General features: G+C 37.5%; 2 protein-coding genes across 7 annotated transcripts in view; one reads left to right on the plus strand and one right to left on the minus strand.

Moving 5' to 3' along the window:
* Positions 1 to 17,928, plus strand: part of LOC105482198 (phosphodiesterase 7A) — a 129,059-nt gene that overhangs the window by 86,199 nt on the left and 24,932 nt on the right. For all 6 annotated transcript variants that reach the window (XR_011606972.1, XM_011742214.3, XM_071068165.1 and 3 more), the window contains 3 exons: positions 8,364 to 8,515; positions 10,697 to 10,760; positions 16,612 to 16,707. Coding sequence is in view for 5 of the 6 variants with exons in the window: in XM_011742214.3 (XP_011740516.1) it covers positions 8,364 to 8,515; positions 10,697 to 10,760; positions 16,612 to 16,707 (312 nt within the window). In the remaining variant the exon portion in view is untranslated. The remainder of the gene's footprint in view (positions 1 to 8,363; positions 8,516 to 10,696; positions 10,761 to 16,611; positions 16,708 to 17,928) is intronic.
* Positions 1 to 17,928, minus strand: part of LOC105482197 (mitochondrial fission regulator 1) — a 172,684-nt gene that overhangs the window by 53,742 nt on the left and 101,014 nt on the right. The gene's annotated exons all lie outside the window — the stretch shown is intronic.

The following is a 17,928-nucleotide window of genomic DNA, read 5'->3' on the forward strand; positions in this document are numbered from 1 at the left end:
AAAAAAAAAAAGAAGACAATGTATAACAAAATGGCAGAAGTAAATCCTTCTTTATTGAAATTGCATTAAATGTCAGTGGATTACATTTTTCTCTATTTTATTTTTATTTATTTATTCATTGAGAAACAGGGTCTCACTCTGTTGCCCAGGCTGGAGTGCAGTGATGGAATCTCAGCTCACTGCAACTTCTGCCTCTTGGACTGCAGGCATGCACCACCACACCCAGCTAAATTTTTCTCTTTAAAGGCAGAGATGGGCAGATTGGGGGGGGAGAAAAGATTGTATGCTGTATTAAAGAGATTCACTTCACTTTAAATATAAGGACACAAAGAGGCTGAAAGTAAAAGAATGGGAAAGGAGATATGTGATGGTTAATACTGAGTGTCAACTTGATTGGATTGAAGGATGCAAAGTATTGATCCTGGGTGTGTCTGTGAGGGTGTTACCAAAAGAGGTTAACATTCGAGTCAGTGGGCTGGGAAAGGCAGACCCACCCTCAATCTGAGGGGGGCACCATCTAATCAGCTGCCAGTGCAGCTACAATATAAAGCGAGCAGAAAAACATGGAAAGACTAGACTGGCCTAGCCTCCCAGCCTACATCTTTCTCCTGCACTGGATGCTTCCCACCCTCAAACATCAGATTCCCAAGTTCTTCAGTTTTGGGACTCAGACTTGCTTTCCTTGCTCCTCAGTTTGCAGACGCCCTATTGTGGGACCTTGTGATCACGTGAATTAATACTTAATAAACTCCCCTTTAGAGGGACAGAAGTAATCTAGAGAACCCTAATATAATATACCATGCAGATAATAACCAAAAGAGATCTGGGGTGACTATATTATTATTGGCAGACAGTATACACTTTAAGTTTTGAAAAAAAGGTTATGAGATAAAGGGCATTGTATATTGATAAAAGTTTCAATCCAGCAGGAAGATATAATAATTATAAACACATACATATATCTAACAATGAATATCCACAATATATGAAGCAAAATTTGACAGAATTTAAGAGAGAGACAATTCTACAATAATGAGGACTTGAATATCCCACTTTCAATAATGGATAGGACAATCAGATAGAAGAGTAATAAGGAAATCGAGCACCCGAGCAACACTATAATCCAGTTAGAGGTAACAGACACAGCACTCAACAGCAGAGCACAAATTCTTCTCAAGGGCACATTGAATAGACCATATATTAGGACACAAAGAAGTCTTAATTTTTCTTTTTTAAAGCTTAGGGGTGGGTGAGGGTGGGGAGCTCACCCTGAAGTACAAAGCTAAATATTTCACTTTCCACATCTGGTCTAGGATCTGGGTTAAACAGGGTCCAGTGCAGTCTCTTTGGGCCCAGTATGGCTTAGAGAAATAGCAGAGGCATGATCCTAAGAAGCAGTCTTTCTCTAGCAGAGAAGGAGAGAACCATTTGGGGAGTAGAGCTCAGACGGATTTCCTCTGCTCTCTCCCAAGACCTCCCTTTTATCCCCATTAAGAACTTGGTACAAAGAATTGGTCCAGGAAAATTTAGCTCATTCAATAATGACTTTTAAAAAAGGAAACTGGCACAGAAGATAATTTAAGTAAAACAGAGGAAGAGAGCAGCAGAATTTAATGACTGGAGAGCACTTAATGGAAAAGTGCTGCCACAGAACTAATGAAGATTGTGACTAAATTTCCTACCACTCAAAAAATTAAATGAAACAATAGCTTTACTATAAAGCACAAATTTAAGAACTCAGTGAAGAGATGATAAGACAACAAAAGGAGTTGAGTTGCATTAAACATGTACTTTCAGAATCAGAAAATAGTAGAAGTAAAATTTAAATAGATCACGGAAAGGAAGACAGATTTGGAAGGTGACAAGATAGAATTTATACTGAATACAATAATGGATATAGTGGATAGAAATGAGAAAAGCAAATAGTTAAAAAGAATTGGAGAGAAAGTGAGATAGAAAACAGATAAAGGTGTTTCAATATAAGCAGTTTAGAGTCTCTGATTTTAAAAAGCTAAAATAGTGGAACAGAGTAGATATTTAGAGATAAAAGTCAAGAAAACTTTCCAGAAATAACAGAAGATTTAAATTTGCATATTGAAAGAACATACCAGGCAAAAATGACCCAAAATAGTAAACAATGAGATATATCTTAGTAAAGTAATTGGCCTTTAAAGAGAAAGAAAGAATTCTGTGGGCGGCCATACAAAAATACCTAGTCACTTATAAGGGAGAAGGTAACAGGTTTGCCTCAGATTTTGCATGTTTCAGTGCCAGAGATAATGAACCAATACCTTCAAAGAAATTCAAGAAAGGAAAAGGAGAACCAAGAAAGACAAAAGACTACAGAAAAAAAAAAAATTGAACATTCAATAATATATTACGAGTGAAATATATTGCTGTGAGATAATTTTGTTTTCATGAGCACTTTAGGATACTAGTAGAGGATGAACACAAGCAAATAGATAACTGGGGAAATTAAGATAAAAGGACTCACATTATTGACTATATCCAGTTTCTACAGCTAAGCCTAAAATGAAAGAGATTAGAGTGAAAGGAAAAAAAATGTGCTCTGGTAACTAACAATACTGGAAGAGGATAGGGGAAAGAAGCTGACTTATAGAATGACTTCCTCATGTGCAATAACTGAAAATTAAAGGATGGTATCTCAAGCTGAAAAATCAAGTAGTAGAAATATAAGCATATCTAACTAAACAAAGATATTCTTGCAAACTGTAAAACTCTAGCAGTGCCCTTCAGTAGAAGACTGGTTAAATAGATTATAATTCATCAGTATTATAGAATACTTTACAGCCTTATAAAAGAACGGGGAAAGTGTCTGTGCACTGACAGGGAGAGTGGTCCACAATAAATTAAAAAGCAAGATGCAGAACAGGTTGTAAACTATGCTACCATTTATGTAAAATAAGTATACAAATAATATATGTTTCTATATATTTAATTTTTTAAAAGGAAGGGCTGGGCACAGCGGTTCATGCCTGTAATCCCAGCACTTTGGGAGGCCGAGGAGGACAGATCAGCTGAGGTCGAGAGTTTGAGACCAGCCTGACCAACATGGACAAACCCCGTCTCTACTAAAAATACAAAATTAGCTGGGCATGGTGGTCCATGCCTATAATCCCAGCTGCCTGAGAGGCTGAGGCAGAATTGCTTGAACCCGGGAGGCAGAGGTTGCAGTGAGCCGAGATTGTGCCATTGCACTCTAGCCTGGGCAATAAAAATGAAACTCCATCTCAAAAAAAATAAAAAATAAAAAACCTCAGGCAGGATACAATAGAAATTTTAAGGTAAAAGTTACCATTTTGGGGTAGGGCTTGCGAGTGGTTGTATGGGGGACACGTAGAGGGTTGAATCGTTCACTGTTATTTTCTTGTTTTTGAAGTGTGAATGCATTACATATTCAAAGATTAGATTAATGAAAACAGTCAAACCAGACATCTCCCGAAAGTTCTGGTCCTCTATTAGATCTTAGACAAAACTTTGAGGTAGTTTTAGTTGGCATCTCTGCAAAATCTCATGGGATTTTCATTTTTTTCCAGAATATAATCTTGTTACATGTAGGCTTCCTATATGAGGCCCTCAGACCCTGCAGGTGAAGAACACACTTTTCCTTGAATGATCTGCCATTTCATCTAGACAGGCTCCCTGTCCTTTCTTGTCTGTGACATAATCAGTAATTGATAAGGGTGGTTCTGGATCATTAAGTGAAGGTCCATTTCTTATCCTGTTATGTAGGTTTCTTTATGAGATTAATCTCGGAAGGCATTGGGCTCCCATGATGAGTGATCATTTCCATGTGAGTCTATATCCAATACTCATTTGCAGCTTAACTTGGTCAAAATAGAACTCTTGATAGTGAATCTTAACTTCAGGGCTCTGTGACACAGGAAACAGATTTTTTTTTTTTTTTCAGTTAAGGAAAATGAGATATCAGAAGGTTATGACTTGTCAGAAGTTACCCAGAAATAAGAGTTAGGCAGGGGAGGATACAACCATGATTTCATGGATGGGGCCTTGGCTCCCAGACAGTACCAATTGACTTAACCATTGACAGTATGTATCCTACCATGGTGATAGAGCGCAGTGGATTAATTGTTGGAGTTTCCCCCTCACATTAGGCTAATTCATGTTTTGGACCTTATGCAGTTGTCCTTGCAAATAGATTCTCAAATTCACACACACACACGCACACACACGTTCTAATACACATATATACATACAACGTGATCCTAATACACACACACACACACACACACACAGAGCAATCTTAATTGCCAGTAATAAAATTGTTACCTTTTTTGTGTAATTTAAGATAAATCAAAGGGAATGCCCATGAAGTGGTACTCATGACCTTGAACTCTGCTTTAGCTTACTTTTTCTTTTATTTATTTTTTATTATACTTTAAGTTCTAGGGTACATGTACACAACGTGCAGCTTTGTTACATATGTATACATGGGCCATGTTGGTGTGCTGCACCCATTAACTCATCATTTACATTAGGTATTTCTCATAATGCTATCCCTCCCCACTCTGCCCACCCCATGACAGACCCTGGTGTGTGATGTTCCCCTTCCTGTGTCCAAGTGTTCTCATTGTTCAATTCCCACCTATGAGTGAGAACATGCGATGTTTGGTTTTCTGTCCTTGTGATAGTTTGCTGAGAATGATGGTTTCCGGCTTCATCCATGTCCCTACAAAGGACATGAACGCATCCTTTTTTATGGCTGCATAGTATTTCATGGTGTATATGTGCCACATTTTCTTAATCCAGTCTATCACGGATGGACATTTGGGTTGGTTCCAAGTCTTTGCTATTGTGAATAGTGCCGCAATAAACATACGTGTGCATGTGTCTTTATAGCAGCATGATTTATAATCCTTTGGGTATATACCCAGTGCTGGGTCAAATGATATTTCTAGTTCTAGATCCTTGAGGAATTTCCACACTGTCTTCCACAATGGTTGAACTAGTTTACAGTCCCACCGGTGTAAAAGTGTTCCTATTTCTCCACATCCTCTCCAGCACCTGTTGTTTCCTGACTTTTTAATGATTGCCATTCTAACTGGTGTGAGATGGTATCTCATTGTGGTTTTGATTTGCATTTCTCTGATGGCCAGTGGTGATGAGCATTTTTTTCATGTGTCTGTTGGCTGCATAAATGTCTTCTTTTGAGAAGTGTCTGTTCGTATCCTTTTTCCACTTTGCCAAGACAATCCTAAGCTAAAAGAACAAAGCTGGAGGCATCACGCTACCTGACTTCAAACTATAATATGAGGCTACAGTAACCAAAACAGCATGGTACTGGTACCAAAACAGAGATATAGACCAATGGGACAGAACAGAGCCCTCAGAAATAATACCACACATCTACAACCATCTGATCTTTGACAAACGTGACGAAAACAAGAAATGGGGAAAGGATTCCCTGTTTAATAAATGGTGCTGAGAAAACTGGCTAGCCATATGCTGAAACTGGATCCCTTCCTTACACCTTACACAAAAATTATTTCAAGATGGATTAAAGACTTAAATGTTAGATCTAAAACCATAAAAACCCTTGAAGAAAACCTAGGCTATAAATACCATTCAGGACATAGGCATGGGCAAGGACTTCATGACTAAAACACCAAAAGCAATGGCAACAAAAGCCAAAATTGACAAATGGGATCTAATTAAACTAAAGAGCTTCTGCACAGCAAAAGAAACTACCATCAGAGTGAACAGGCAACCTACAGAATGGGAGAAAATTTTTGCAATCTACTCATCTGACAAACGGCTAATATCCAGAATCAACAAAGAACTCAAATAAATTTACAAGAAAAAAACAACCCCATCAAAAAGTAGGTTACTTTTTCATAATAAATACAGTACAACCCTTCTGCAACATTTTCTAAAAGTTTTCTAAGTGTGTTGGCTCTAATGTATTAATTGTATTACATTTTTACCTTGGTTTCTAAGGCTATATTTGTAAAATGGAGAAGATAATCTTTGCCTTCTTCACAGGATGGTAATGATTACTAAATGGGATAGTGGATGTGAACATACTCTCGTAAAACTGTAACGTGCTTTACAAATACAGAGATGGTGGTGCTAGTGTTACATTAATGAGATCTTATCTGCTCCCCACATATTCATGCGATGCCATTCTGTCCCTTGCAGATCCATGTTTTTCTAGTAATAAATTAGAAGAGTCCATTATATACTTAACATTCTTTTGCATTAGCTTTTTTCCTTCTGTTTCTTTTTCTGTCCATACCTTCATCTAAAGACTATTTTGAATAATTATGTACACAGAATTTTGTAATGAACAGTAAATAAACAATACTGTATAGTTGTAATTTAAAAACCCTTGTGAGTAAACAGGCTTTATAAACAGATCTGTGTTTTTTAATCCACGTGTCACCCTATATTGGGTATGTGACCTTAGGAAAGTTATTTAATTTCTTGTAGACTCAGTGTTCTCATGTGTAAAGTAGGGGATACTATTTATCTTTTGAAGTTGTTGATGACTAAATGAAATTCTTTTTACAAAGCACTTGAAACATTGCTTTCATAAAATTTACCTAAATTTCTTCAAACAGACTAATTCTAGTTTAAACATAATCATCACTTGATATTAATAGTTTTTACTATTTTGGTTCTAGTCCTTTTATAAAGTAAGTTATATTGGTAAAGATCAGAAATTTAAGATTCACAATTGTTTTAGATACTTGCATTTTACTCACTGGAGTGAAAAATGGGAGAAGTAAATCACACAACAGTGTGCATTATTTTACTTCTTGTTTATTTTTGTGTATGGGAACCTCAGAGCTCATCAGATATTTTTTAAATAGTATGCATTTATTTAATATATTTTACAATTACCTACTATATGCTTTGCATTACTATTAGGCTTTGGAATACAGAGGGAAAAAAATAGTTTATGACTGTACTGAAAGTCATCATTTGTTCAAGGAGACAAAAAAGTAATTATAATGTCAGAAGTACGATTATAGATGAATGCACAGGGAGCTTTGGGAAGCCAGAGGGGGTGCTTCCCGCCTCTTCAAGATAGGGGCAGTGTACTAAATGTGCTTCCCAGGGTAGGTGATACCTGAGTCAAGTCTGCAAAGAGCCAGACTTGGAACGTGAAGCCTTCTCTTCCAGGCTAAGGAAATGAAGTTCATATTAAGATGATGAAGAGCCATGAAATGCTTTTACTTAGAGCAAGATGAGCAGATTCAGAATTTCTGAGAATTACCTGGTAGCATACCTCCAAGCAATGGGAGCAGCATCAATTTTACCACCCTCGACATGGCTACCATTTAACACCTGCTGTGACTCTGACTTGTATATATATAATCTCATTTAATCCAGCACCCCTTAAATTAGATATTACTGCCATTATACAGATAAGGAAACCCAGGGCTAGAGGTTAGTAGAGGAGTGAGTGACTGGACATGCAACAGAGAATATGTTTGATTACCTTCCATTTCACCTGGTGATTCTAAATTAAGAGAGATGATTTATTGATCCTCAGTCTTGATTTTCCTATTTTATATTGTGAACATTTTACTGAATTTGGTTTGATTTTAGAGTCTAAAGATAACGTACATTCCCTGCAAGATAGATTTTAACCCAGATCTGTCATTTTATCTGGTGCCCAATCCAAGGAACTCTGGTTTATTCTAACACTAGAGGGAAAAAATGGCTGTGTTAGACTCACTGAAAGAGAACATTCCAGTCTCTAATCTAGAACTGCATCTTTTATAGAGCATATCATCTTAAATAATTTTTATCCCTATCCTTAAGAACACTTATAGGATATAAACCACTTTGCTTCCCCTTCTGTCTCCTTTTCCTCTTAATTATCTTAAGTAAATATTTGAAATGATACCTCATTGGGATATGAAATGTTTTACTTTGTAATTGTTAAAATCTCATATGTAACTTAGGACCTGGCTTTTCTAGTAGTTTAAAACTAGGTTTTCTTCCTGTTTTTGCTCCATGTTTATGTGGTGTATTGAAGCAAAAGAGTTAAGAGGTGATAGCGTTTTAAAGTTAAAAAAAAAAAAAACCCTGATTATTAATCTCGCTGGTCTTCATTGGCTTTCTAAATGCTGTCAAAATTGGCCATTGACCTTCATCCTTAGTTCTTTCATTGAAAATAGAAATGTAATAGAGTGAGAACTCACTTTAAAAAAAAAAAATAGAAATAAAGTATCGCTTCTCTACTGAAAATGTGGTATAATTATTTAAATGAATTTTTAAAAATACTTGTACATAACTAAAAGTGGTATTGCAAAGATAGCATGTATATAATTATAACTTGCTGTACTCACCTTTTATTCTTTTTATTTCAGCTCAATCTGAAATTGAAGTGTCTGTCTCTGCAAGGAATATCAGAAGGCTACTAAGTTTCCAGCGATATCTTAGATCTTCACGCTTTTTTCGTGGTACTACGGTCTCAAATTCTCTAAACATTTTAGATGATGATTATAATGGACAAGCCAAGGTATGTATAGTTTTTGTAAGAAAACATTAATTTTTTGATAAGTTTACTGAAGCCCTTTATTCTCCATACAGTAATGATTTATAGAGTCTTTTTGTCTGTCGGTGAAAAGCAGTTAAGCCCGTTTTCCAGGTTTTTTTTCTTTAGAGTAGCTGTTTGTTTTATAATTAGACATTACAGAGCAAGGGAAATTTCTGAAACAACTAAAGTAGTGACAGTGTTTTCATTTGTTATTTTAACATTACGTAACAAGGAGATCAATAGAACATTAAACTGTAAGATCTCACAGAATTGTAATGCTGGGAAGAATCTTAGAGATTATCTGATCTCATCATGTCCATATTCCATCAATAAGGAAACTGAGTCCAATAGAGCACGAGGGACTTGTTTACGCTCACCCAGCTGGTTAGAGGTAAACCTAGCACGGGAAGTTACGTCTCTCTCTTTCTTTTGTGTGTGTGTGTGTGTGTATTAATAACATCTTTTTACAAAGGTCTCGTGACTTCCAATCAAATAAGTTTTCATAGTCTCTTGCATGGAGAGAGATTTTTGAGGGTTTAGATGTATCATAATTAAACTTGTCGATTGTGAGCATTATTTACTTCATCTTTTTATATAATTTAAAAAGAAATGTCTTACTGAACATCAGGGTTAAATGAGCTTGGTTTTGACCAAATGAGGATTTTAAATAGTATTAAATGTTCAGTGTATTTTAAGTTATTCTTTAACTTAATATTTACAGGCCAGATTTTTGAGTTTGCGTAGATAAGTTTTTAAGTTGCTGGGGTGTCTTCTTTACAGTTACATGAAAGTGAAAAAAATTACTTCCCTGTTTAGTAAAAGAAATCAGTGGAAAGTGTTCCCGCTTGCTTTAAATGTTAAAACGTTTACAAGTTCTGCCTTTTAGAATGAGAATATCTCTTTGTCATTTGTTGTTATTAGTACTGTCGTAATTAATGATTTCTACTAGTAGTATCTTAGTGTTGCTCATGTCAGTGTATTCATAAATGTATACAACAGTGAACTTTTAGATATAAAATATAAGTTTTTTTTCTAGAAAAAGTCCACAGAATGTTCAGGTTAAGAATGTATGGTATAAAAATATTTGGTTTTTAGGGTCTTTGTGGAATTTATTTGCTTGGCTGAGGTACACATTATCCTAAAAGTTAATGTAGTAAATTGTATTATTTTATAAGCATGTTTAGATAATATAAATAAATATCCATAAGTTAGAAATGTTTTTTTTAAAACTGAACAACAAATAATTTAAGCATGGTGTGGTATCAGTGTCAGATGCCTACGTTCTAGAAACAGACTACCTAATTTAAGATCCCAGCTCTATCACTTTATAGTTGAGCAAGTTAGTTATTTTTTGCTTGTTTCTACGTCACTAAAATGAGAATTGAAAACAACGCCTGGGCCGGGTGCAGTGGCTCATGCCTGTAATCCCAGCATGTTGGGAGGCCAAGTTGTGAGAATCACTTGAGCCTAGGAGTTTGAGACCAGCCTGGGCAGCATGATGAGACCTTTTCTCTACAAAAAAAAAAAAAATTTAGCCAGGTGTGGTAACACATGCTTGTAGTCTCAGCTTCTCAGGAGGCTGAGACAGGAGGATTGCTTGAGCCCAGGAGGTCGAGACTGCAGTAAGCTGTCTTGTTTGTGCCACTGCACTCCAGCCTTGGTGACAGTGAGTGTGAGACCCTGTCTCAAAAAAAGAAAAAAGAAAACATCTGATGGTGTTGTTCCAAGTAGTAAAAGAGTGAGTAAGGTCACTTATAACAGTACCTGGAATAGTAAATACTCAATAGTGTAACTTATTTTTATTAGATTGTTTGCAATTTAGTTTCTCAACCATACAACATTTGAACCACACTTCTGTGATGTTAAGTGATACTAGAATTCTTAAAGGTTTGCGGGACTATAGCAATAAGTTGGGAAACATAACCTTCCTGTGCATTCATTAATTGAAAAACAAAATAATGTTTCATTTTTCAAATGGAGTTTATCCCTTTGAGCATTTTTTTGGAGCCAGTTGAAAAAGTCACGATTAAAAGAAAAATGATACTGGTATTTTTTAAAGGAAATCAATCACTTTACATTTTCATTAACTTCTCTATGGAATATCTCCAAAAGACAATGTTATTGAAATTAAATTACAGTAGAAATGTTTGGTTTTCATTTCAGTGTATGCTGGAAAAAGTTGGAAATTGGAATTTTGATATCTTTCTATTTGATAGACTAACAAATGGTAAGTGAAGAATTTGACTTGCTCAAGTTAATGTAGTCTAGATTACTGCATTGATGGTGCAGCCACTGGTGCGTTGCTTTCATTTACTGTACGAAGGTTGTGAGCCCTCTGTTGGAAGAGAGAGTGTGTTAGTCCATTTTCACACTGCTGATAAAGATGTACCCGAGACTGGGTAATTGATAAAGAAAAAGAGGTTTAATGGACTCACAATTCCATGTGGCTGGGGAGGCCTCACAATCATGGTGGAAGGTGAAAGGCACATCTTACATGTCGGCAGGCAAGAGAGAAATGAGAGCCAAGCAAAAGGGGAAACTCCTTATGAAATCATCAGATCTCATTAGACTTATCCACTACCACGAGAGCAGTATGGGGGAAAGCACCTCCATGATTCAATTATCTCCCACCGGGTCCCTCCCACAACACATGGGAATTATGGGAACTACAATTTAAGATGAGATTTGGCTGGGGACACAGCCAAACCATATCAGGGAGCATCATTTTTTTTCTCTTTTTAAGTGACTTTTCTAAAAGTCTACAGAATCAGTCTCATATATACTTGGCTGATTGGTTGGCAATTGCTGCTGCTATTATTAATAATAACCCAGAATAAACATTATTATCTCATTTTTTTAATTTTTCTTTTTTGGTTTCTTTTAGATTGTGGCCATTTACAATGACATCTGATATTGTATGCCTGTTTTGATTGCCCCCGCTGAGTGGTGGATTAACCACCTTTTGGCACATCCTGACCAACAGCAGTGGTTCCTTGCTTTCAGATGGAGAATGAGGAAGAGCTGTAGCTTCTTTAGGAGGGCTTATCAGAATCTGCAGAGTATGGATGATTTGGGGAAAAATGCCCACAGGTGATTCTAATCTGCTTACCCACTCCTGAGTTTAGTTTGGTTCTGGATGGAGGGGTCATGTTTTCTTGTTCTCTTTGGGAACAGGAAAATGTTCCGTAGGAAAAGGAACAGAGAATCACTCTTATTTAGGATAAAATTGTGGGCGTAATTATTGGTGGTACAGTTGAGGACCGCCAAACCTTAGGCAGTTCTACCTTTTACTATAGCTTTAGTATACCTTTTAGTATATTTGGGTAGCTTTTCTAGAAATACAATTTCCTTTTTTCAAGAAAGTGTTCGTTTCCATTTTTTAAAAAGTTCCTTCGTGCCTGTTTTTTTTTTTTTTGTTTTTGTTTTTGTTTTTTTTTTTAAACACAACTAAGCATCTTATTTTGAAATGTTTTGTTGATTTATGTTCTTATTCACTGGTAAAAGCAGTTCAACTAGGCCGGGCGCAGTGGCTCACGCCTGTAATCCCTGCAATTTGGCAGGCCAAGGCTGGTGGATCACGTGAGATCAGGAGTTTAAGACCAGCCCAGCCAACATGGCAAAACCCCATCTCTACTAAAAATACAAACATTGGCTGGGTGTGGTGGTGCATGTCTCTAATCCTAGCTACTTGGGAGGCAGAGGCAGGAGACTTACTTGAATCTGGGAGGTGGAGGTTGCAGTGAGCTGAGATTGCGCCATCTCACTCCAGCCTGGGCAATAGAGCGAGACTGTCTCAAAAAAAAAAAAAAAAGGCAGTTCAACTAGTCATTTGCCCCAAAGCAGAAAGTACACTGAGAGGAAATCAGTACTGACTTTAGAATAATGAAACCACTGCTGTACTTTGAAATCACCTGCTTTTTCTTATTGCTTTGGAATGAAGTGTCTTTGATAAGGATGCCAAATATGTAAAATGAACAAGCAAATTACAACTCTATTTTTCTCAGGAATCAATGTGGGTTCTCTTAGTATCACTCCATTATTCTCTCTAAGTCGCATGGCAATGCCTAATGGAAATACCTTTGTCTATACCTTCTGTTTGCTTATGCAGTGTTGACAGAAAATAAATCGGACTGATCCTAGGTAAAATTGTGAAGACAGTGAAGTTTGCCTTTATCAGCAAAACCACCCTCCTGCCTCCCTGCCTTTTTATTCCTCCCCTTTGCTATCTCTCTTCTACTTTTCCTTTGCCCTTGGTGATTAAGTGTTCTGTACTTCTCCCTGCCCCCACCTTGGCCTGTACACACAGGAAAGGCTCTGATATCATTTACACAGTTAGCCTTCCCTTGGCCTTTCTCCTTTTTGAAAATATAGGTAGGTGAAATATCAGGTGGCCCACCTTTTTCTTGCTCAGGGAAATTCCCCTTTCCTAACTTAACACAAATATTACTTTAGGTATTATCTCAAGACAAATATAGATTAAACAATGCCACCCTTAACACTTTCAAAGTTTGGCCTTACATAAACTCTCACAGCTCATAGCCTATTATTAGTCTACTGGGACACTTGTCACTCATTGAAATAGTTGATTGTTCTTCTCTAAATTTTATTTTTAAAAAGTACATACTCTGCTAGTTGGGGGCATGGTGATGAAAGCGGCGTGAGCTCAGCAGTGCACTGGATGGGCAGAAGAAATAGCTAGCAGTCCACAGTAGTTAACTAAGCACTTCGCTTTCCTTTTGATCACCTCACTGCTTAAATGGGATTTGTGGACAGGGTGGCTACATGGTTTCCCCTTAGGGTTCGTCCCAAATCATTAGGGTTTAGTAGAAACCACTCATGGTTAGCTACTCACCTTTGATTTTAGAGGTTGAGATTTATACATTCAGTTAACTGCAGCTATTTAAAAGCTCAGGAATTTTCTACTTAAGGAGATATTATTGGGGAACAAATGGGCAGAAGAAAATTCCTTTAGCTTATACTATATAATGAGAATGGTTTTCCTTTTAAAACTGCTTCACCTGAAATGAATTCTCGATAACATACTTTCATGGTATCCAAGTGTATAGTTTTCCCTTCTTGCTTATTGATCCAATGCTTTCTTGTGTTTCTTATGCTGGCAATTTCCCAGATGATATTGGGGGGAGGACAGGAAGGCAGAGGAGGAAGCAAAATGCAGTGATTTGTGCCAAGACAAATGGTCCCCAGCTTGTCTGCTACAAGGAGGGAAGTAGTTATTGTCTGGTAGGATGCATTTGGAATTCCTTTTGTAGGATTGAGGGCATTAAGTGATGCGACAGAGCAAAAGCTTATCACTCCTGAAGACACCTGGTTCGTGAGGACACTAGCTGCCAGGCCTGCGTTGTCAGGGTAGCCTGCTCCTTCCAGCCAGATCCTTCTGGGATCACCTTCTGAAAATGACTGAGGCCCACTCTTCCAGAGGCAGTTCTATCTTTTGATATATTTTTATGAGGGTAGCTTTTCTTAAAATACAGTTTTCTTTTTCATAAAGTGTTTGTTTCCATTTCCATTTTTTAAAAAGTTCTTCTTTGCCTGATTTTTGTTTAACACAGCTGAGCATCTCTTCTTTTGAAATGTTTTGTTGACTTGTGTTCTTACTGGTGTTATAATCCTCAGTTGGTATCTTGCATGCCGCTTTTCAGTTACATATGGGTAGTACACTTTAAGAGCCTGGTTCTTGTCAGATTCCCTTAAAGTTCCTAGTGGGGACGTTACATGTGTTTCTTCACTACACTTTGCCTGAATTCCAAAAGAGGGTATTTTCCTGTTAGATTGTAGCTTTCTTAAAACTTATTCTACACCCTAGAAATGGGTAATTTGTTTTGTTACATTTGAAAAACAATTTTGGGAGAACCTTATGATAATCTAAATATACAGAGAATGAATAAACATTCTAAAATATTTATATACTCGAAGATGGTTGTTACAGCAATAGTAACGGACACGTCGTTCACTTCTTCAGAAATGGCTCCACGCCACGTGGACTCGTGTTTGTACCGATAGAGCATATCAGGACCTGAACACATTTTAACATTTAATTTATTTAAAATGTAAGATTTGAAATTTTTTTTCTTTCAAATGAAGGCGATATGTCAAGTAGTTTATAAAAATGTCTCTTTTGGCCTGCCACATCTTTTCTGTCATTGCTCATGCAAATAATGTTCCAGTTAATGTACTTTTTCATCAGCCGTGGTCTTTTGTTGGCAGTTGGTTAGGTGGTTTTAGATAACAAGGTTAGCCAAACAGTCCTTTATTATCCTTCATAAATATTATTATTATAAATTTTCAATTTGGGACCAGTATGTCTTTTATACGTTTTTGTAAGAGTCATCATAGACTTTACAGAATACTAGAATTGTGTATCTTATTGCTATTATCTGAACATTGGCAGTAATTTATGAGTCTATGTGAAGGATGTAGTCTACTTAAAATAGACTTTTTAATGTGTAGCCTATTTAAAACATGTGGTCTGTTTAATTGTTAATATAGTATATGTGTCCTATAGAAGTTTACAAAACTGAGAAATATAATAAGAGGTTTAAAAAATGGAGAAATGGAGAGTTATACCATGGAAGGGAAAACTAAACATCATAAAAATGGTGGTTTTTCCAAATTTAATTTCTATTCTTGGTGTGACTCCACTTGTCAGTGACGAAGAAGTGGACGTTGAGGACGAAGACAGTCCCCATCGCATGTAGCAGCTCTTTCCAAAAACTCGCGTCTGTAGGGGGATGGAGCAGGGGAAACTGGAGGGAGCCAGGAGAGGCTGTGATTCTTTATTGTTTGAGAGATGAGAGAACCTAGAGCATGTCTGAATGCTGATGCTTATTGGGACAACATAGAAAAGAGAAAGAGATTGGTGGGGTGGGGTGGGGTGGGGATAGGTGTACCCGATGGAACAAGGAATATCTCTGAGGAGGTGTGGATGGGTTGGCTTTTGAAAGAAAGGGAAACTCGGCCAGGTGCAGTGGCTCATGCCTGTAATCCCAGCACTTTGGGAGGCCGAGGCTAGCGGATCACAAGGTCAGGAGTTGGAGACTAGCCTGGCCAACAAAGTGAAACCCCGTCTCTACTAAAAATACAAAAAATTAGCCAGGCTTGGTGGTGGGTGCCTGTAATCACCACTACTCGGGAGGCAGAGACAGGAGAATCGCTTGAACTCAGGAGGCGGAGGTTGCAGTGAACCAAGATCGCACCATTGCACTCCAGCCCGACAGTGCAAGACTCCATTTCAAAAAAGAAAGAAAGGGAAACTTGAGGGCTTGTATTATTTCTGTGACATATGAGGCTATGGAGAATGAGGGGGTGGATGGGAAGTAAGTATGTTGAAAGTTTAAGAAGAGCATAAAAGGCTTGAAAACAGGCATTTTAAAAAGTGAAAGAGCCAGTTCACCGGAAAAACAATATGATTGCTGGGCAGTGTTGACTCTGAGTTTACAGTGATATTCTGCCTAGTTTTGTGATTCCCCCTCCCCACTCCCCAAGCAAATCTCAGATTTTCTGCAGCTACTCTGGAAAAGCAAGTGGTTGAGTTCAGAGTTTTTAATTCTGATGATCTTGAGGTCATTGATGCCTCCTCCTAACCCTGTATGGATGAGAGTAGACACATTCTCAAGGCTAACAAGGCTGCAGCTGAGGTGTGTGCTCTGGGGCAGTCTGTTTCAGTGAAAGCAAGATGGCAGAGGCGTTGTCAGGAGGAAGGTCAAGTGCAGCCACACTGAATTAGGTTACTGTGTGGGACAATTTTTAAAGTTTTCTATTGTCTATTCTAATTATTTTGGTGTCTTTAAAAAAATTAATCTATTTGAAAATGTCTAGCTTTCAGTTCTTTGGTTGTGGAAAAGTAAAACAACAAAAATTAAATTTTTCTTACAGTGAAACAAAGATGTGATGTATAAAGTTCATAACTGATAAAATAAGAAGATGCATATTTTTGATATACAAAAAGTGGGAATTATTACTCTTTCCATGTTTTATATTCAAAATCCATATTTCAAAGCATAATGTAATTGTGTTGACTAGTATTTCCTACTAATGTAATGTCTCTTCTTTCTTTTTAGGAAATAGTCTAGTAAGCTTAACCTTTCATTTATTTAGTCTTCATGGATTAATTGAGTATTTCCATTTAGATATGATGAAACTTCGCAGATTTTTAGGTAAGTGATTCTAACCCATTAACAGTAACAAGATTTACATTTATATAAGAACCTGTTTGTAAGTTTTATCTCAGTTATATCGGTTAGCTATTGCTTTATAATAAACCAGCCAAAATTAGTGACTTAAAACAACACACAGTTATTTAACTGTTGCATCTGTGGGCCTGTTGAATGCTTCTTATGGTCTGGGTGAGCTCATCTGTGCACCTGCAGACAGCAACAGGTGAGCCGTATGTTGGTTTTGTAGCGACCTCAGCTAGGATACCAGGCTGATCCATCTCGGCTCTACATAGTCTTCTGTTAAATTTTAAAAAAGCAGAGGAGTTTGGCACCATAATAGATTTACATTAAAAACAAAAGAGAATTATTTATTTTACAATTAGCGGAGCTTGTTCAAACAGTAGTGCCAGGTTTCCAAGGGAGCTGGTGTCCCCAGGCCTCTGGAGCCCTGGGCTCAGAATCGGCCCACCTTCACTTCTGCAGCAAGTGGCCACAGCACATCAGACCAGGGGTGCACTACACCTGTTGGTGCAAAGGCTGCAAAGTTACAGAACCATAGATATGGGGAATAGTGAATACTTGATTTCATTTTGCAATGTTTCTTACATTGACCACAGATTGCTGACAAAGGTGACACAATTTCTGTACTTTTCTAAATTTTCAAAGGCTAAAACTTTAAAAGATCAGGTATATTGCAGTTAGGTTTCTTCTTTTTCCGAGCCCTAAAATCGCTTTGACAGTAGACTTTAAAGATTATTTGGGACCAGGCGTGGTGGCTTACACCTGTAATCCCAGCACTTTGGGAGGCCGAGGCGGGTGGATCACTTGAGGCCACGAGTTGGAGACCAGCCTGGCCAACGTGGCAAAAACCTCATCTCTACTAAAAATACAAAAACATTAGCCAGGCATGGTGGTGCACGCCTGTAATCCCAGCTGCTCGGGAGACTGAGGCACAAGATATCAACTCTAGTCTTCCTTCTTGTAATATCCACCAATCTCTCCTGGCTGGTTGTACCGGAGGAGGGAATTCACGATTCCTGGTGAAGCCTTTGCCTGTGCTTTAGGTGGAGAGGGGAACTTCAGAGAAAGTACTCTTCCGCATTTGCTGCTCTGAGTTTGAAGTCCAAAGCAGCATATTTTGGGGTCTCATTTTCTGACCCTCATTGTGGTATTTCATATAGTGCCCAGATCAAGAGATAGTTTAATTTGTAATTTATTTTT

This window comes from Macaca nemestrina, chromosome 8, assembly GCF_043159975.1.
Source record: "Macaca nemestrina isolate mMacNem1 chromosome 8, mMacNem.hap1, whole genome shotgun sequence".
Taxonomy (NCBI): domain Eukaryota; kingdom Metazoa; phylum Chordata; class Mammalia; order Primates; family Cercopithecidae; genus Macaca; species Macaca nemestrina.